General features: G+C 42.4%; 1 protein-coding gene across 6 annotated transcripts in view; it reads right to left on the bottom strand.

The window, feature by feature from the left end:
* Positions 1-22133, bottom strand: part of RAPGEF4 (Rap guanine nucleotide exchange factor 4) — a 244770-nt gene that overhangs the window by 111204 nt on the left and 111433 nt on the right. Inside the window, exon 1 of one of the 6 annotated variants that reach the window (XM_084892296.1) lies at positions 8831-8919. The exons of 4 other annotated variants lie outside the window; for them this stretch is intronic. Coding sequence is in view for 1 of the 2 variants with exons in the window: in XM_084892295.1 (XP_084748421.1) it covers positions 8831-8836 (6 nt within the window). In the remaining variant the exon portion in view is untranslated. Of the gene's footprint in view, positions 1-8830; positions 8920-22133 lie in introns of those variants that run through there. One more of the 6 variants, XM_084892295.1, reaches the window with a different exon arrangement.

Below are 22133 nucleotides of genomic sequence, written 5' to 3'. Positions count from 1 at the left end.
AAAAGAACAAAGTACCACTATGGGTGCTGATGTGGAATGAATGCTATGATATATTGTTACATTTTTAAAAAGCTAACTACAGCACTGTGTGTAGCGTATGCTACCATTTCGTGGAGATAAGAGAATAGATGTGTGTTTGTGAACATCCAAAAAGACTTGTAAATGCACAAGTGAATATACAAGAAAGCAGTAACAATGACTGCCTCTGAGAAAGAGATCTGGGTGGCTGAGGGCCCAGTGGAAGAGAGACTCCGTTTTCACTGTTGGTCCTTGGCTGAGCCAACACTGAGGCAGTGGAATCACCCACAGTGACTGTCTGCCCAGGGGCTGGACTGGGGGGTTGGCCTGCCATGCCCTGACAGTGAGGAAATTGAGAAGATAGCTCTTCTCTCTTCACTTAACATGTGGGAGTGGGAATAACTCCCTTCAACTATAAAATGCTCCAGTGATGGGAAAATTACAATAGGGTTTATTGATACTGAAGTGATGAATTGAAAAATGAGAGAAGACTGTAGTAGTAAATCTAAACCATGGAGTTTAAAAGCCATAGAAGTTTAAAACCACTTCAAGCATCCTGAGAACCAGAATAAAACTAAAGGGAATTAGCCAAGGCCATGATGGAGGCACCCACATGAAAATCAACACAAGACCAGCCTAAGTCTGAGGTCAGCAGTTTTTCACACCCAGCACATTTTTATGGTGTTTACTTAATGTCACCCCTACACATCTCCCCTCCCCAGCCACTGGGGTGTGTATTGACCTGGCTGAATCCCTTGATAATGTCCTCTTTGGGAGCCCTGGTTGATGTTCTCTTGCAAAGCCTTTCCCTGGATTCCAACACACTCTAACACCTCAATAGCTTCCATGGCCTAACTCAATCATTCTTAAATTGCCATATGCACTGAAAAAGAGCTATGCCTTTAACAGACACCGATTCACACATGGAAGGCCCCTGGCCGAAGGACTCCTACTCCCTAACCCTCCAGGACCTCTGAGGGCTGTTAGGAAACAGTATTCACAGGACAGGAAAACCACAAGGGCTTCAAGGCTCTTGGAAGCCTTTGGTCAGCTTCATTCTTAGGTTCTACTCTGGGCTTTGCCACTAATCCGCTGAGTCACCTCCAGCACATCCTCCAAGCTCTCTGGCTTCAGTCTCCGAATTTGATCCAAGGTTTTGAAACCTTGTTCTTCAGCAGAACCCCAAATTTCCTCAGGCAAGGGCCCCTATGGCTACTAGAGCATTTTCACTTTTACCTATTTTATAGAATTCCAAGAACAATTTCATTTGAAAGATGACTTTTGCTTTAAAAAAAAAAAGTTTATAAACCACAAAATTAAATCATCCTTAGACTTCCAGCCAGACAAAGGTCACTCAAAGATCTCTATAAAGAATCAGCAAAGACCAGTTTAGGATTTCCCTAGGAAGTATTAGCTACTATTCTCCGTTAGGAAGGCATCTATGGTTGTGGATTGGCCATGCGAAGGTTGTTTCATACCTGAAAGGTTTATCCAAAAAACCACGTGTACGAAGAATTTAACTGAGATGCACCCCAGTGCTCACTTTCTCACACTGAAATGTGCAGACCTCCGGGGTGGCTGGCAGCAGGGCAGGCGGGAATGCGAGAGGGGTTAACAGGCACTCTTCCTGGAGCTTAAATTTTATTCTATGTCAAGTAGTTTATACTTTTACATTATGAAGTAGAAAGCTAAATTTGCATAAATTTTAAAGATTAAAGCATGAGACTTCAAAGACATGTTGAGCATGCTGCTGGCTATGTCTAGCTACAAAGGGTCTAGATCCGGGCATAATGTATTGATTTCATCTGCATTCGGGGAACTTCAATGAAAAAAAAAAAAAATAAGAACCTCTGATGCTATGGAAAGCATGCAGACATTGGACTCACACAAGAATGGGGTCTTATATGAACTTGTCAGTTTTTACCTCAGTTTCCTGGCTAAGGGACCTGGGATAATAACATCCATCTTTAGGGACCATTGGGAGGATGAGATATAAAAACAAACAGAAAGGCATGAGGATGATTGATAGGACCTGTGTGAACAGTTGCGGGGGATATATGCTCAGAACAAGGTGACGCTATGGGAGTCCATTGTGTCAGTGTCCGGGATCGGGGAAGAGTAGAGAGCACTGTTCCAGGAATGTGAGGCTGTCTTACCATAATGTCCCATTTGTTACATCTTTACTGGGTTCTCCCAGTGTATTAAAGCCCAGTTCACAAAATGTGTCAAGGTGATAGGAGAGGTACAGCGAGGTGCTCATAGCAGGGTCCTCAGAGTTGGGTCCCCACAGGCACCCCCACCCATCCTCACACAAACAATCATCTCAGGAGCTTGAAAGGAGAAAGTACAGAGTGCAGTGAAAATGTGGCTTGGTATGGAGAGTGGGGCAAATTCAGATTTGGTGGTTGAAGGGATGGCATGGATCTGAAGCTGAGGAGGCTGGGGGTGAGGGATGGGGCAGGGAGAATCAGCCTTCCAGGTGGAGAGGGAACCCTTGTGGTGCTGAGACAAAGAAGGCCAGTCTAGCAGGAGAATCAGGACAAGGGGGTGGGGAGACGGATGGCATGAGGCCTGGGCCAAGTAGGGGTCTGACAGGACCTGCAGGTCATATGAGCATTTTGAAGGTCATCGCAGTACATTGGGAAGCAGTTTAAGTGGAGAAGTGACAAGAACAGATGGGTGTTTTTAAAAGAACATTCTGGCTGCTGCATGGAGAATGGTTTTGGTGGAAAAACAGGGAAAGCATAAGCCATTAAGTAGATGGCAAGCCTGATGGGGCCCCTCAAGGAGACCTGAACAGGGGAGGAGGAAGAGAAAGGGACTAGCAGAGGGGGTGGTAAAGACACTTTTCCTGGAGGCTAAACTGTCTCTAACTACCTACAATGAATGATATTACAGACTCAGATTTCTGGCTGAAGCCCACTCAATACATCCATACTTTTAATATCACTAAAAGGTTCAGAGATTCCGAGGGGCTCAATGGAATTATTATAATTTAAGTCACACCCTCCATATTCAACTAATTAAATTAGCCACGAGCTCCTCCTGGGGAAACTCAAGTTGAGAGCAAGACACACACACACAGTAGGTCAATGCTACTTAATGGAGAGGCATAATATACTGTGCTCTGGAGCTGCTGTCGCAAATCAAATCCTCTCTTTTTGCTAAGCCTGAGCCCACAACAGCCCATCTATGTATACACATGACTGTGAACATTGACAAAACAGCCATTGCCTCCTTGTTCACAGAAAGAAAACCAGATGATTGACATTTTAGTAACCATATGGGCCTTCAAAGGGTGATGGATATGAAATATAGTAATTCTGAATTAAAATGATCAAACCCAGCTCTTCTAAAACTAACCAGAATGCCAGTAATACATATCATAGAAACATGCAAATCCTAAAAAGGTGCTTAAATACTGATAATACAGAATTAGGATGCATCTATCATTTAAAAATCTAAAATAAAGGGTAATTTCCCAGAAAGCAATAGCTCATGGCTATCATCCCATTAGAACAAACTGCTAACATTCTGTTTTTGCTTCCTTGCTCTACACAGAGAGTAGTAGAGCAACAGGGGACATGAGGAGTGAGTCAGGGGTTGCTATGGTCTGAATGTCTCGTCCCCCTCTTTATATGTTAAAATCCTGACATTCAAGGGGATGACATTAGGAGGCAGGGCCTTTGGGAGGTAAGAGGTCATGAGGGTGGAGCCTCATGAATGGGATCAGGGCTCTTATCAGAGACCCCACAGCTCCCTAGGTCCTTCCAACATGTTAAGACACATGAAAAGTCTGGGACCTAGAAAAAGGCCTTTGTTCGACCATGCTGGCACCATGATCTCAGATGTTTTAGCTTCCATAAATGTGAGAAATAAATGTATGTTGCTTATAGGTCACTCAATGGTATTCTGTTATAGCAGCCCAGATGGACTAAGGGGAAAAGAAAGACTTTCCTGGCCCAAATAGATATCTGATCTTCCCACTTTAGAGATATTCTTTTCGTTTCCGGCTTGGCCTCTCAAACTCTGAAGCCACTATGCATTTCTCAGGCCATTTCCTGACCAAGTGTCTCTAGAAGCATCCATACAGAACTCACCTGTCCTTAACTCCAATCCTACCTGAAACCGCCAGTGGGAGCCCAGTGCCCTAGCTTTTGCCACAGTCATACACATTGGACACGAGAATGGAAAGTATGCAGGGCAGTGGCTTTTATCTATTTCATGCAGTGATGGAACTCGACAGCCTGGAGAAGGCTACTTCTTAGTTTCAACAATTCTTTGACATTTGCAGATTTTCTACTTTGATTCATTCCAAACTCTTGCAGCTTTTCTGACCACACACATTGTTTTTGCCTACGTTCTTCATCTCCCTTCATTATCATTTCTATCATTTTCTGCTTTAAAATATACTGTATACCTATTGCATATATCTGGGGAATCACAGTAATACAGCTCTGAGGGGTTTTGGAAGCTTCTGCTCATTGTGGGATACTGCATCCCTTGAGCCCTTTGAATCGTTCTTGGTTTCTATCATCTCTCCACTCTTCATAAGATGAACTCCATTTTCCCTGCAGTGTGTTCTACGGGGCCTCACCCAGGTCCCATTCTTTTCATTGCTTTCTATATTATCGAATAACAGAGCATCCCTCTGTTCCCAGGTGCAGATAATGAAAGTGGTGCTTTAGCCTCCCTTGGAAAACAGTGTGGAGGCGGCCACGACAGTGCCATGTGTCAGAGGGGGCGGAGCATGAGAGAGGGCAAGGCTGGAAGAGTTGGGGGATACAAGCTTTAAGATCCAAGCAAATGTGAGCTCCATCCAGTTCTGCAAACTTCTGCTGCTGCTAACAAGACTTCTGAGCCTTCTCATGAGCTGCCCTGACTGCTTCTCCAGCCCCAGTTCCCACTCTCTCCCTCTCACCATTCATCTCTAACCCACTGGCTCCTTTTCATATCCTCAAGCGCACTGAGCGTTCTCCTGAAGGCCTCCTGCTGCCTGGAATGAGCTTCCAACCACGTGGCCTTGCCAATTTCTATTCATCTGCACTTACATGTGTCTTTCCTGACCCCCCGTTTATATGACTCTCCCATTATTCTCTCTCCCTGCTTCACTCTTTGCCATCGGTGTGCCCAGGCAATGCCTGGCTATGTGATGTGTGAGTGTGTGCCGGGCAATGCCTTTCTCCTCTGTCCCACTCCAGCCTCACAGGGGACGCATCTATGTTCTCCCCCAGGGCCTCAGACACAGCAGACTTCCGATAAGTATTTGTTGAGTGAATGAATATAAATGAAGGAATTTCTTAACCAGTTTCTCAATAATAAACCAGAAACATTACCATGAACCTGTCATAGCTGATGGAAGGACTCGATGAGATACCCATGTAAAACTCCGCACAGCCCAGGCACACAATGAATATCGGTTCCCATCCCCTCTACACCACGATTTCTTCTCATACCGATTCTGCCAAGGGGCACACTTCCATTTAAAAAACAAATGCTTAAGAGAGAAACAGGCCTAAGGCATGCAGATCTATAAAAAAATCATTCTAAAGATTTGCAGATATGATGAAAGGAGCTATTTGAAATCATATGATGCACATGGTCAAATAGCTCTGTGATGTTTGTTTGCTCTTTATGAATAAGCTTCTTGCTTCCAGAGAAGGAACAGAAGAAGCATGCAGATCAGTTGATGCTGATAAAAACAAGACCTAAATTTAACACATCTAAGTCCACGAAGACTAATCAATTTTGTAATTTAAAAGGAAGCACTGAGGGATAGAGCAGCCAGTCTGCTCTACCAGAATTAGCACCAAAATGCACTCATTAGTGAAAATTCAGTTTTAAGAGACCCATGTATGAATCTTGCTGAAAGATACTGGCAGCCATATATAAATAGCTGAAAGTAGAAAATGATTCATTTTACATATCCAACTTATTCATAATTCCACCCGTTTATGTTCCTTTCTAAGCCTCACCATTTTAAAATAAATTTGCCTTTGGATTTTGTTTTAACTACTATTCTCTCTCTCTCTCTTTTTTCTCCACCCTACTATAATCAGTTTTATTACTACAAAATAAATAAAAGCACATGATAACAAATTTAAACTACAAGGTGTATAAAGTGAAAAAAAAAATTATCTTCCCTCACTACCCTCAACTTACTGACCTACCCAGTCTCACTTCCAACATAACCACTGCTGACAGTAATTTCTTCCATAACTTCCAGAATGTTCTATGCACACACCAATGTAGCATCCCAACCTGCTTTAAACAAATGGGATCATATGGTACATGATGTTTTATCCTTTCTTCTCTCTCTAAGAATATATCCTGGAGAGCTTTTGATATCAGAATACATTTCACCATTGCTTTCTTGTTAAAAAACACTTTATTTTTTGTTGTTGTTGCTATATATCCATTTAGCCCAATTAGGATAGATCTGGAAAATATACTGAATTTGCATCATCAAAATATCTTCCCTGAGTTTAAAGCAAAAAGAAAAAGATCATATACATGGGTCTTATCAAGTGGTGATTTTAATGTTATTCTTAAAATGAGATAGCACTGTAAAAATTAAATTCCAAGGCAAACAAATACGCAATCACATTCCTCAGAGAAGTTATTTGATCTTTCTGATGATTTTATCTAATTGGTGTCATTATGTTGTAACCCCACTGACTGCCAACTGTATTTTTGTAAACTTGGCAAAGGCTTCCCTTGTAATACATTTGAAGAAAAAATAGTGTGTGTGCTCTCTCCCCAACACTGTCAGAAAGAAAAAGAAATGTAATTAAATTTCAATCTCTGACAGTTCAAAAATAATGGAATGAAAACTGGAAAACATTATGAATGGCATTTGAATATTATTAGTATAAAAGGAGCCATATTTATTAATTTTGATAACTGCATTGTGGTTATATAAAAAATGCCCTTGCTCCAAGGAAGCATGCACTGAAATATTAATATTTAGGGATTAAGGAGCACAATGTCTCAATTTACAAATGATTCAGAAAAAAAAATAAGAGAGAGAGAACAATAAAGCAAGTGGGGCAAAATGTAAGCAATTGGTAGAATCAGAGTAAAGAGTCTAGAGAAGCTATTTATACTATTCTTGCAACTTATCTGAGTATGTTTAAAATTCTATCAAAATTAAAAGCTACCAAGAAATGAAAAGGAGTCAGGGCTGAAACTATAAATGAGCTTAATGCATTTGTTCTGTCAATATCTTCCTTTCCAAGCAGCTCAGGGACAAGCTCTGTCCCATTGTGTAGGCTCAGCTGCCTCTGCCTCTCCACAAGCCCTTATCGGAGTGGGAGCAGGGAAGGTCCAAAGTTGCCCTGGTGCCATGTGTTCAGGCATCAGGCATGTGGGGAAATGGGGGGGGGGGGGGTGGTGCACACCAGGGCTGAAAAGAGCTAAAAAGCCACAGCTCTCCCCTCATCGCTCACGTGCTCGACCCCCATACCTGAGCTTCGGCCTTTTCCTGCTGTGTGTCCACTCCCTCGCTGGGACTATACAATGCCTTCCACACACTCCACAGCCTGTCTTGCCCTTGCCTGCCCTCTTCCCTCTTGCCCCTTATACCTCTAGTTTAGCCCAAGATACCACCTGGCATCTTTAGATGACCCCAAACCACAAGACAATCAGTCACCTGGTCTGATTATTTGCTCTGTCACTGTTGGCAAATCTTTTCTCCAAGCCCCACCTAACCAGGCCAGAGAATCCCCTGGGTCTCAATGCCATCCTGGATCGGGGAGGGATTTTCTAAGCTCTTCTAGTGCTGTTCTGATGGTTGGCCACTGCCTCGGGAGTCAGCTTTACAGCTTTTGTAACTAGGCTTTCTGGGAAGTGCGTTCTGGCAGTTGTCCCACCTCCAATGTTAACAGAGCTGAAGAGTCTAACTGTCCTACACAGATTAACCTTTGACCACACACGAAAACAGATTTCTGCGACAATCTAGAAACTCAACTTAAAAAAATCAATCTCCGGATCAGAAAAATAGTTGCTTTGGGTTTTTCTATATATTATCTTTACAGTGCCAGAAGGAGAGAAACAACCTTTCTACTAGTCAACACAAAAATCTAAACAATATAAAATGGTTATGCTATGCTCATGAAAATCCAAAGTATAACACATGAATGTGGGTTTTCCAGTATTTGTAACATACAGGTTTTTTTTATTTTATTGAAAGTTTAAATAAAATTCCTGATGTTTTCAAAATAATATTACCCTAAATAACATTTGCCCAAATCAAATACTACACACACACACACACACACACACACACACACACACACACTATATACAGTTTTTAAATAAAATCTATTGAATTAAATACAGTAAAGTATATTTAAATTTTGGGAGTAAATTAAAGCATATTGCATATGAGAGTTAGGGCAATCTGGGGAGGATAAGATTTTAGGGGGTGAAGGAGCACATAATAAAATTTCTTAGAAGCCTCACTAGGAAAGGAAATATTGTCAACCACCTTCTCACAGTTTATCTGAACAAAAATAGTTCTCCTTCCTCCCGTGAAGGTGCCAAGCTAAAAATGACCCCTTTAAGGATAGACATAGGGACAACCCAGGAGGAAGGCAGCCAGGTGGATGACTCTAAATCTGGACCCTAGGACTCAGGGAAAAATCTTTTCTGAACCTTCTCTGTCCACTCCCAACCCCTCTAAATGATGACATTCTGGTTCCTCCTCCAGCAGAAGTGGGCTTGTCCAAACCACCTACATCCCAGGAAGCTGAGCCACCTGCCCAGCACCTCTTCCCCTCCCCTTTGGGTGTAAGGGACTGGCTCCTGATACCTGCATTCTTCTTTTCACCTTGGATCCATTTCTGGCCACTGGCTCTGCTGCTTTCCCTGCTGCAGTCCAGACCCCTCACAGTCATGGTCAGGTTGCACAAAGCTCTGGGTTCCGGCCTGCAAGTCCACCCCTCTGATGTTGACAAATAACAGGGTTCCTGTCCTCCAGGCCAGTCTCCTAGGAACCTCTCACCCCAACCTTGTCATGCTGCCAGCCATGCTCTCAGTTGCAGTTTGACAGGAAGTGCTTTGCACACTGTAAAATACTGTGCACATGCTCTTAGGAGGAGTGAGTGTAGTTGCTATTCTGAGACACAGAGTGAAGAAGACAATTTAAAAGCAGCCTAGAAACCAACTGAATGGGAAAAGATAGTTGCAAATATTACCCATGAAAAGGGGCTAATATCCAAAATATATAAAGAACTCATACAACTCAACAATTAAAAACTCCAAACAGCCAAAACTGGTTTGGCTCAGTGGATAGAGCGTCGGTCTATGGACTGAAGGGTCCCAGGTTCGATTCCGGTCGAGGGCATGTATATTGGTTGCAGGCACATCCCTGGTGTGGGGTATGCAGGAGGCAGCTGGTCGATGTCTCTCTCTCATCAATGTTTCTAGCTCTCTATCTCTCTCCTCTCCCTTCCTCTCTGAAAAAAATAAAATAAAATATATTTTAAAAAATTGCTGTGGCTATTTGGTGGTCTTTTTAAAACAACAACAAAAAAAAACAACAACAAACAAGTAAATAAAACTAGCTTAGGGAATGTTCACCTTCCTCTCCTTTTACTTATCCAAATCTGGGTCTTCAAAGAACACTAACTGGGATATGGTTTGTCTTTTGGGGTAATAAAAAGGGTCTAGAATTGACCAGGGTAATAGTTGCACAACATACTAAAAGCTACTGAGTGGTACACTTAAGTAGGCAAATTGCATGGTATATACAGCATGTCTCTTGAAAAAGGAGAAAACAGAGTTTGGGTTATGAACCTAACTTACCCAATCTGTCAGAAAGAAGTGACCGGAAAAAAGATACAGGAAGAGTCATTTTCTGGAAATTCTGGGTGGGCTCTGCAGAAGCACACACCCAGGTTTTACCTGCATGAAGCCCGAGTCTGAGCACCCCTCCCGCAGGCAGCTCCCCCGCAGGAACCTGGCACACCAGGAGAACTGGCCGGTGTAGGTTTCTACCTGCCTATAGCATGCAGAGCTATGCTGACTTTTTTCAGCATTTGATTTTTCCAAACAAAAAGAGAAACCAAGCGCATGAAACCCAACAGTGAATTGATGAGCAACTTTGCATATATATAGAATTTCCAGGCAATAAAGCATGCTCTCCAACAAGCCTGCCTTTGTTTGGAGGAAAATTACACTTTGCTTTCTCACAATGCCCTCTGCCAAGCCCAGTGTGCCCTCCTAATTTAAATTAGTCTTTCAATTATATTATCATTCAAAAAGAAGCTAATTTTCACTACCCTCATTTAGGGAACTTAAGCAAAATTTGAATTTTTGTTGGAAGGAAGTGGCAAACCACACAGTAAGGTTTTCTGCTTTGCCACAATACTAAGATTTAATCATTTTCTGAATATCTATAAATATTATTTTGATTATGTGAATGGCTTTAAATAGATGTTTATGAAAAACTCACACTACTGTAAGTCTACAAAGAAACATGCCTAATATAAAATGTGAGCAGGAGAACTAAACACAAATTGTACAATTACTTTCTAATTTGTAGATTATAATTCAGTGTGTCATAATGGTTTATCCTGGAAAATTATGTTATCTCAAAAAAAAAAAAAAGATTAAGAACTGATTAAGATAACTTTTTTCTCACAAATCCTAAAATGCTCCATTTACTGGGTAATTTCATTCTGCTATCTCAAAAAAAATATTTCAAATCAAAAACCTTAAGAGGAAGGTTAATCAATCTTGACGGCTTTAACAGATTCTGCTTTCTTATTACAAATTATATTCTGTGTGAAATTCAGCAGTCCTTATTATCTGGCATAAAAATTGAGGATTAAAAAATGTTCAAAACTTTGATTTCTCAGAAAATCCTATATAATAAAAGGCTAATATGCAAATAGACCAGATGGGAGAACAATCGGTCACTATGACGCACAATGACCACCAGGGGACAGACGATCAATGCAGGAGCTGCCCCCTAGTGGTCAGTGTGTTCCCACGGGAGGGGAGCGTCACTCAGCCAGAAGCCAGGCTCATGGCTAGAGAGTGCAGTGGCAGTGGCGGGAGCTTCTCCTGTCTCCGTTGCAGCGGGCTGTAAGGAGCAAGGGGTCCCAGGCTGCGAGAGAGCACAGGCCGGGCTGAGGGACACACACACACACACACACACACACACACACACCAGTGAACGAATGTTGTGCAGAAGGCCTCTAGTGTTTTAATAATATCTCTCTCCCACTGCTGGGTTATTACCCAGAAAAGGCCCCATTTTCATTATAATTTTCCTAAATAAAGCTACGATAAAAGAGTATACCAGGGTAATGGAAAGTGTGAGAAATCTGATCAAAAGTGGGTTAACTTTTAAAAAATTATCATAAATATATAGCTCACCCTATAAATTCATAATCTGAACAAGCCAATAATTCTGAATGGCTTTGGGCAAATTCTTTCTTTCTATCTTTTCTTTTCTTTTCTTTTTTTTTCTTTTTTTTTTGATACAGTATTATTTTTATCCCTCCCTTCCCCAATTTCCTCCTTGCCATATATAAAAATGAGATATTCATCTCTGAATGTCCTTAGTGACCCCAGCATATATATTTTGGGGACAAATTATGTCAGCATAAAATTCAGAATTGGCAGTCTCAGAGACCAAGTTAGAAGTAGATTCACTGTAAATAAAATTGAACCCTTTTAGTAGTAACTAAGATCACAGAAAACAACAATGCAGAAAATATGCCTTTGGGGAGACATTCAAGTAAGTTACAAATCAAAACAAGCCATTTGCCCCAGGTAAAGAATGTATTGTGAACTTTCCCCAAAAACAGAGAGTTCATTGGCAGAAAGCTCTTGACCTTGGCTGGGGAGACTGCAAGGGTAAAAGAGGGTCTCAGACTCCTTGGAAATACCCACTGGCTCTATTTTCTAGCAGCTGCCAATGCCAAGTTCCAAAAGGCCAAGCTTTTAATTAAATAAGTATGGAAAAGTAAGATGCCACATGCCTTTACAAAACAAAAAAACACCAGAATGGCTCACAACAGGACAGGAATCAAGAGGAAGGACTAAAAGCAGAATCCAGCTATTGTCTCAAAAAGATGAAAAACAAAGAAGAACAGAAGAGATTAAAGTCAAAGGGTTGCAGGGATGCTGCCATGGGGGCATCTAAAACAGACCCAGAAAATGACAACAAATCGCTTCTGGACACCACCTTCCCCCACATCCTGGAAGATCTAGGGTGCCTTCTAACAAAAATTCAAAAAACAGTACTTCTGTCTGATACTCTTTGAAGATACTCAATGAACAAAGCAGCCATCAGCCAATGAACATGCAGAAAGTTCAAAACAGTTCAAGTCCAATTTTGTGACAATTATTACACAATGTTCATTGCCCACTTCAAAGGCCAAAATTGTATGTGCAGATAGATGCCTGTGTAAGTAGGAGTGTGTTTTAAAAAGCTGGTCAAACTGTAATAAAAAAAAAAAACAGATGGCAAGACATGGACACCATTATTTTGGGCTTCTCTGAATTGCCCCCTCAGAGCAGAGACAGATTTCAGCCCCCACTTTCCATAAAATCAGATGAGTTTTCACTTCTCATTAAATCCTCATTCTTGCAGTCAGTCTAAAAGCTCATGACGGACTAACTTCCTATTCAGACTGAAATGAAAGTATTAGTTTTCCCCTACTTCTCCCAACAGAGTCACTTATATGTGCTTCCAAAATAAATCTTTAATTATTATCATTATTATTATTTTACAAAATAGCTCTTCTACTCTCCCCTACTGGAATAAAAAGAGAAAGAAAGATAAGTGTAAGAACTAGAATTGGAACTTTTATTAAGCTGAGCCCTGATTTCCTACTGTAAGTCTTGCAGGAAAGGGAAGTTGAAAATTTGGAAGTCATTACAGGAAAGTACAGTGCAAACAGCCTAAACTCTGGCCAGATATGAACTACTGTGAGGTGACTGCCCAGGAAAGCATCCATGATGATGTTACAAATGAACCTAGAAGGTCCATGCTCAGATTCGTGTAGGAAACCCATCAGATTCCAGTGTTCTCACATGAATCAGGCAGTGAGCATGTTCCTTGGATCAGTGGAAGAGGCGAAGACGGAAGGTGGCTCAGTGGTTTATGGGGGCAAGGCTATGAGTCATCTTGGTGATTATGTAGAACTGACAGGTGTAAGAGGTCTTGCCCATGATGTGTCCTTTGTACACACAGAGACGTTGTCTCAATTGAAGGATAAAGAAGATGTCTTTGCATAGAGTAATGAAATAAAGCAGGGACTTTCAAATAGCATCTTTGCTAAGGATTTGGGCAGAATTTTGCTCTGGCTTGGAGCTTTAAGGTGAGACTGTAGTGCTGCAATCTTCGAGGAGTGGTGCTGAGATTACAGGTGCACTTTGGAAGTGAAAAGCACACTGGCTGGGGCAGGCAATTGGCAATGGTCCTGAATGCAGTTTCAGTAAAGATGCTTTAGCATTCCATTTCCTCAAGCCTTTTAGGCATTCCTGTTGCCCTTTTATTTGAAGAAGACACAAAATGTTAAGAATTACTTGGGAGAGTGGGGAAAGCATCACATTGAATATAAGAGTGGCTAACACACTATACCCTGGGGACCATATCTCAAAAACAGAAACAAAGTGTTATAAGAGAGAGAGAGAGAGAGAGAGAGAGAGAGAGAGAGAGAGAGGGAGGGAGGGAGGGAGGGAGGGAGGGAGGGAGGGAGGGAGGGGGAGGGAGGGAGGGAGGGAGGGAGGGAGGGAGGGAGAGAGAGAGAGAGAGAGAGAGAGAGAGAGAGAGAGAGAGAGAGAGAGAGAGAGAGAGACTAGAATTCTGACTAGAATCCAGAGTCAAAAGCCTAATGCTCAACTCCCATAGTTTGGGACCACAATCCGTGGACCTGGTTTGCAAAGTGCAGGCTGCATAAAAATGCAGTTGCTATCCTTTCACATGGAACATCAGTCAGACGCTTTCACCTCCTGATTCAGAGTAAACCTCAAAGTGTGCCCCAGCTGCTTGCAGTTTACCCCCAGGACCGAGCTGCCCGGACTCCTGCCGTCCTGCCCTTACTCAGCCTGCCCAGCGGGCTCTCGCCACGCCTCCTTCACAACTCCGAACCACGCGAACACAGCTGCCCACTGCCATGTGCCCTGTCAGATGTGCTGTGCACAGATTCCTAACATCATCTCTCTGATAGACCCTACACTCCATCGGCGGGAGCCACAGTTTATTTCTCTTTCTAGCACCAGCCCACAGCGTGGGACCTCAGAAAGGTGACTGCACAGATGATTATGTAATAAGATGTCATCAGTATACAGGCACATTTGCAACATAAGAGTATTTTTAGTCTTCCACTTCCCTCTTTTAGTTATCAATTAAATGTTTGAAGACTGGCACCGATGCCACCGATGAACCAAGCCATGCGGCAGGCTGGCATAAATAAATGCACGTCCGCCTGGCCAGCATTGCATCCTATTCATTTTATGGGTGTCTCTTAATGTGCATCCCTCTGAAGGCAGAGCTTGAAACTGGACAGGGAGGCAGCTCATTTGGGAAGTGATCCCGGGAAGCCGGAGGGAAGGGCAGGAAAACTGCCACCAGGAAAGTGGAAAAGACAATAAAATCTGTGTGGCTGAGCTGGTTATCCTAGTGGGGACCCTTGTAAAATGCATCTTAGAATTCTGCTTCAGTAGTCCGGGGCATTTATCTGCAGACTCCCATCCCCCGTTATTTGAGGGCTATCTCCAGAGGCACTAATCCCCCTTAAACCTTCCAACCATCTTGACTTTAAGTTGCGCAAGATCTAGAGGTTTAGGAAGAAGCCACGTGGCGGCAAAGCTGAGAGGCTGGGAGGCATTGGGGTGGGCACTGGAGAGCACCAGAACTGACCATCACAGCTGCAGCCGAAAGAGAGGGGCAGGGAAGCCAGGGCACACACTATGCTGAGCAAAGGGCCACAGAAGTAAATAGTCATGGTCTTACATCATATTTTCCTAGATTATGCACCAAATATAAAACTTGATTCCAGAATACAATCGACTAATCGATGAAAAGAAAGTACTTCGTGGGGCCATGAGGAAGGAGGTCCACGCTGGACATGGGTGATAGAGCTCCCTGGGGAGGAGGTGACTCTGTCAGCTGCTACTCACTAACATCCACGATTTGTACCTCCCCCGACCCCAAGCAGCCCTGACTCCCACCCTCTGTCCTCCCTTCCCCTGCATTCACAGGGCAAAAGAAGGACTAAAAATGGCCATACGTACGTCCTTTCTCACTCACTGTGACTTCTTTTCACCAAGTAAACTGGTCTTGATGGTCATTTTATAAAAATGACTGGAGAGAGCTGCCAAGAGGAGAGGGCAAGGGACTTACGGACCTGAGTATGTTCAATTCTTCACAGACAGCTTCCTTTTCCACTCCTGGGCTCTGAGGAGGAAGAATCCCCGCCTACTTTATATGTTGGGGGAACCTACTACAAATGATGGCAAACTTAACACTGCTTAGCTTTCTCCAAGTATATTTGATAAAGCGCATTGTATTCGTTGTCACTAGAATGTCCTATGGCCATTGGGGAAGGGACAAGCCAATTGCAGCGCCTTGGTTAGTTTTTACCTGGCTGCTGTATGCACTGTTTCCTTATGCAGTCAGGACCGCGCCAGGCACCCAGCACACCGCTGCTCGATGCACCTGCACCCTGCATCGACGCCTCCCGTCTGCTCTGTCCCACCGGGAAGAACTGCTGTCCACGGATTTGGCCCTTTGTGTCTTGCAACCAGCCTCACTTTTCCAATGAGCCTTCCAGCTTCATACTGGCCCGGAATTTTTAGATAAACAGATGTCAGGGCAGTGAGATTAGGAAAAGGGACATCAAAGCAGACATCAAAGCTGGCTTCTAAAGAAAATGCCTTTTAAGAAGGAGCAGTATGCTCAAGAGCGGATGCTCGGGGCAGTGAAAATGCTCCATCTGATATCGTAATGGTGGACACAGGTCACCCCACGTTTGTCCAAATTCATGGACTGCTCAACACCAAGAGTGAACCCTGATGCAAACCGTGCACTTTGGGTGATAACGATGTGTCGGTGTCGATTCGGCAGTTGTAACAAATGCACCCCACTCTGATCAGAATGTTAATGACGGGGGAGGCTGTGTGTGTGTGTGTGTGGGGGGGGGGGGGGCGGACTGGAAATTTCTGTGCCTTCCACTCAATTCTGCTGCGCAAAACTGCTCTAAAAAGAACGACTATTTAAAAATAATAATAATAATAAATAAGGGGGGGGAAAGACAAGGAAAAGAAATAGGGAAGAAAAGGAGACAAAATATGCCGTAAGAGATCCAGAGAAATCAGAAGACTCCAGGGACACGTGACTGAAATGTGGTCCCTGTCGGATAGTAGTGGGCGATACCTGTGTGACCAGGTAAGATCCTAAACAGAGAAATAAAATGAGGGCTGGTTCCCTGAATGGGCAGCCTATGCATCCACACACGGCCCGGGGTGGGAAGTGCCCTGGGCTACCTTCTAGGAACCCTTAATGATTTTCAAACCAAGGCCCGTGGTGTTCACTTTGTGCCGGATCCCTGCACATGATGGGCCCAGTGCAGAGTGAAGGAGCAGGGATTGTGAGAGAAGAGCTTCCCTTTGCAGGTTCGGCATAGCGAGGACCTGTTCCCAGGGGCATTCTCAAAGCACTCCCGCCCTCCCTCCTGATTCATGTGAAGTGGTCTCTCCTGGTGTAAACACACGAGGAATTTCAGGCTTTCGTGGGCCTCGTCCTGAGAGCATCAAGTCATATGGATAAAGCTGCAAATGAATGAGATTCAAAACTCTATTCACTGGTTTCCTTATTTGCAGCATTGGGGACATAACACCTCATAAAAATAACCAATGGTCACTCTTTAAAATAGGTTAGCTTATAGAATGCCAGACTTCGTTGTGAAGAAAATGCCTCCAGAACCTCCCATAGTACAGACAGCCTGGTTAGAATCCACTTTCCTGAAAAGGCACAGGAGAGGCAACAAAGGTCTCCCCGTGGTCCCCAAGGACGACTGTGGAGATGGCTGTCGCCAGCCATCCAATTCCTGCCTCTGCGTCTTGGCCCTTATCAGTCATCAAGCTTCCGTTCCTTAAATAGAGCTGCTCCGAATGTCACCGCCAGCTTTCCTGGGACAAAACCAGGGGTTTGGCGTCAGAACTTCAGCTGCCAAAATAAAAACCCTCTAAATCACCTCCAGTTCATGTTGGACCTTCCTGTTCTACATGTTCTCAGTTCGCTGTTTATCATGGTCATGGTTGATCAAGTCTTGCTTTGAGTTCTGCAGGAGTTGGCCCTAGTGGCTTTTTAGCATAACAGCTGTAAAATATGAAGGCTCGCATTCTCCTTTCTCCAAGGGCTACAGAATAGACCCAGAACACCAAGCATGTCAAACGCAAAGGCTAACACGGGCCAAATAAACAAGGTTTAAGTTTATGTGGGCCGCAAAAAAACAAAGCTTCCATTTTCATAGAAATGTAGGATTATTTCTATAGAGACATGCTGAATACAAAGGGCTGCAATAAATGAGTAGTAGTTAACATAAAGTAATAGAACATTTTAATAAAAATTAAATTTTTTAACATTAACTTACTAGACACTGAACATCTGCACAAATTAATAAGCATAACACAAATAAACCTATTTTTCTTGTTCTCCGAAATATTTCCTGTTGCACACACCAAACAAGTCAGTCCAAGATTAATGACGTGGCAATCGGCTGCTGAAATATTTGCTGCTAGTATTAGTGGAGAGAAATATTGTGACTGTGCATAAGGTGTGTAAGAGAAATGAATGCAACACGATTATAGTCATCAGTCATTAGTGAACGCTGTAGTTCATTAGTAATAATTATGTATAACAGGATAGTGTAAAAATTAAGTTACAAAATTTTTATTAAAACATTTATTACATACCGTTATATTGGCTAGGCCACAAAAATATTCTTTGTGGGCCGCATGTGGCCTGCATGCTGAGAGTTTGACATGCTTGTAGTACACCATGGAGCATTCCCCAAAACTGGTGGCTATAACCCCAGATATACAGACCAACCTTAAACAGTTTAACATGCTCTACTAAGCTATCCTCTACAAAATTTGCTAGGAAAATCCATTGATCCTATGGAAGTTTAAATATTGACTTTGATCTTAATTTTACTATATATATATATATATATATATATATATATATATATATATATATTTGATTAAAGCTTATCCTCTTTTATAGACAGGTCCTCTTATGAAGCCTTGTGCTCTCAGTGGAAACTGCAAGTTGAAATGACCTCCATGCGAGAAGAGGCACTTGCTATTTGGACGCGATCCTAATTACAAAGCAGCTCAATGAATAGAGACCAAATGCTGCCCATGTTTCTAGCAACACGACATCATTTGGTCTCCCAACAATTGAAATCTGTCTGTAAGCAAACGAGACCTTTTTACTGACATTATTGCTATATGTAAGTATTATTGCCAAAGCTTGAACAATGAAATCCGGCAAAAATGGACTTCTCTCATTATACAACATTAGCCAAAAGATGTTAAAAACCTATTAACTTGAAAGTGAACCGTGTCATGTGACCTCTTCCAGCTAAGTAGTCGGGGAAAGGAGTGCTACAACTCGTAAAACATAACTTTATAAATATTAAAAGAGAGGGTTAGTGTGTGAGTTCTCTTTCAAAGAGACCTTTGACAGGACAAATATGATGTTCCTGGTATTTAAAATTAGATACAAACTGCCTATCAATCTCAGAAGTTGCTTGTCAGCATGCCCTCTTTCCTTTCCTCGTCTCCTCTTCATTCCCTCGGAAGAGAGGTGTCTAGGAAGTCGATTAAAGCTCATCCTTATTCCCCTGTAAGAGGTTACCAGCCCCAGGAAGATGGACATCTGGGCTCTTCGCCAGATCAAATTACCCCCATTAGACAGTCACCTGGCTTTAGCAACATGGAGTCACCATCCCTCAGATAAACACGGGCAACTCTTGAAAAATGCTGCTTCCCATTTTGAATTTGATCTTTCATAGAAAAAATTAAGCTACAAAATTTTTATTAAAACATTTCTTAATTTGAAGTTGATGGCAATAAGCCAGTGCAGTAAACTGCTACACACTGCAAAGATCACTGTGAATTCGAAGCAGCATTAAAAGCATTCAAAATGCACAGACAAGATAAAGACAATATCAGGGACTGATATTTATATCTTTTCCAAAAGGAAAAACTGGAGGAGATGGAAAAGCAATATATTTGTTTGCAAACGAAAGTCAGAGCTAACACTAAAAATTCTCTAATCTGCTTCTATTACTGAGGGTCATTACACCAATAAACACCCTGCTTCCTTCACCATGGATGCCCCGCCCGCCCACCTGGCTCAGTAGTTGAGGAAATAAGGATCCACAAGTTTACTAAGCAGTTAACTCTCCAATTAGCACATTATCTCAGTCAAACCCACTGGAGGGTTTCTGGGAGGTGGTGTAATACAATTAAAAAGAGCAATGATATCATACAATTGTGAGGTGGAATCATACAATTAAAAAGAGCAATGGATGGAGATTTGGGAGAACTCAGCTTGGGCAAGTCCCCTCTTTGAGCCTCAGCTTTTTTTTTTTTTTTGCTTTTTCTTTTCTTTTTTTTCCATCTGTAGGAAAAGGAAAGTAGAACAAATATAATCCCAAATACTTTAGAGTTAAAAATTCTATAATTCCTCCAACTTCTGTAAGAGTTTCTGCTTAACTGCATACCTTTCATGTAGAGGGGCTAATAACATGCAACACTCCAACATTCAAAAGTCACTTCCTGGAACCAGGCACCTGGGAGATGCGCTGAAGATACAAACTAAATAACGATGTAGAACCCCATCCTCTAGCTCAGAATCTAGTAGGAGATCAATGTAAACCCAGAAATTCGGATACAAAGAGCAAGGATAAGTGCATCTATACAAAGCGCCATGGGAGCTCAGAAGAGGGAAACAGTCCATTTGTGAAATCCAGAAGTTTTCCAAAGGAGAGGAAAACCAAGAAGGGCCCTGAAAGCTTGAATGAGTTTTCTAAGCAGGAAGGGGGAGAGTAGTGTTTCAGGCAGAAGGAACAGCATGTGCAAGGCTCAGAGGCATAAAAGAAGTTTGCTAAGCAGAGGAAATAATAGAGCTGTTGGTCACAGTTAATATAAGGGGTTTCCTAGAGCAGCTATCAATCATTTATTTTTTCCTATAAAGGGAGAAAAAGCAAGTATCTTTGGCTTTGGCAGGCCATTTAATCTCATCACAGCTACTCACCTCTACCATTATAACACAAATGCAACCATAAGCAACAAATCAATACATGAGTGTGGCTGTGTCACAATAAAACTTTATTTACAAAAACAGGCAACAGTCTGGATTTCACCTACAGGCTGTAGTTTTATAACCCTTGTTCTAAATATATGGGGTGGTTTTTTTATTATTATTATTGATTTTAGAGAGAGGAAGAGATAGAAACATCAATGATGAGAGAGAATCATTGATTGGCTGCCTTCTGCACACCTCACACTGGGGATCAAGCTGCAACTCTGGCATATGCCTTGGCCAGGAATTGAACCATTCATAGGTCGACACTCAACCACTGAGCCACACTGCCTGGGCTACAACCTCTATTCTAGAACATAACAGGGGATAAGATTAAAAAGGTAAGTTAGAAACCAAATTGAATACATTTCTCTGGGTATTACAGAGATGCTTAGGGAATTGTTGTATTGTGTGTGTGTGTGTGTGTGTGTGTGTGTGTTTAAGTATAGAGTGATATGATAAAGTTTGTATGCTAAAAAAAATAGCAGCATGGAGTATGTACATTTTTATATCCTGTATCATTAAAATAAAAGCATGACCTTTCTTTACTTCATTATACTCTGATATCCTAAAATTGAATCCAGTTAGGGCATCCTGTTCCAAGAAAATATAAAAATGGATTCTTTCTAACCATCTGGAAAATACATTGCATAGTATGTCATGCCCCACTTGATCTGAACACCTGGTCAAAAAAATGAAAAGTACAATCTTTACCTCTTTAGTAAAAGCATTACCTATAAAGCCAATAAACATTACAATGGAGGTGGGAATCTGAATTCTGTCTGACGAAGAGCTATAAGCAGGTGGTACACACATTCATTTGAAGGTCTGGAGATGTTTTACTTGCTATAAATAACACTGCCACACACACATGCAAAATTCACAAGACAAGGGGCAAATAATAAGGAAAGAAGAAGAGCAACATTTGGAGAAACTTCATTCCAAGTTAGACAACAAAAAATATATGGATATTATACCTGTTTTTATGGGGGACTGTTTTGGGTGCCAGGTCCCAAGAGTGAGCAAGAGACTTTGCTCCTCAAGAGTCAGTTCAGAGTTTAGAAGAGGGGTCAGCAAAATTTTTTTGTAGTATTTGCTACTTTGCGAACTGTATGGTCTCTGTTGCAAGTACTCAATTCTGGGTGCACTCAAAAGCAGCCATAGGAAATAAGTACATCAATGGCTGTGTTCCAATCACACTGTAATTGCTTGCAGATCCCTATTCTAGAGAGAAACCTTAAATACATCTTTGACAGTAACTTACATCACTGCAAACAATCAAAGTTTTATGAAGGGAAAGCACAGTCTGGGAGCCACAGGTTTCATGAGTGCAGTAAGTGGAAGGTCCAAGAGGCTCCTGTGAGGCCGAGGGCGAGGAGGAGGCAAACAAGGAGGGAATGAACACCCCAGACAGAGGAAGAGTAGCGCAGGGAAGAGAGATTAGACGGGGGAGGGGGGTTGGATGAGGAATGAAGAGAAGCCCTATGCAGAAGCATCTGGAAAACATGTTACAAAGTACACCTCAGATGCTGCTGAAGTGCAGAAGCAGCCAGGCCACTGAAGGGCGCTACATTGAGGCAGGGACCTTGGCTTCTATTCCAAGGCAAGAGGAAACCATTTAAGGCTTGGAGCTCAGCAGCACTTGATTGATTTGCATTTCTAACAGAGTCAGAGGTGTCGGTGGCAAGTGGCTGTGCAGGGAGAACAGTGGGTGGGTCAGAAAAAAAATTGTCTTAAGTTTGGCTCCCACTGGAAACAGACTCACAGACAAGGTCCT

The sequence above is a fragment of the Pipistrellus hanaki genome (assembly GCF_964339955.1).
Source record: "Pipistrellus hanaki genome assembly, chromosome: 8".
In the NCBI taxonomy this organism is placed as follows: domain Eukaryota; kingdom Metazoa; phylum Chordata; class Mammalia; order Chiroptera; family Vespertilionidae; genus Pipistrellus; species Pipistrellus hanaki.
This window is presented reverse-complemented; position numbering and strand designations above follow the sequence as displayed.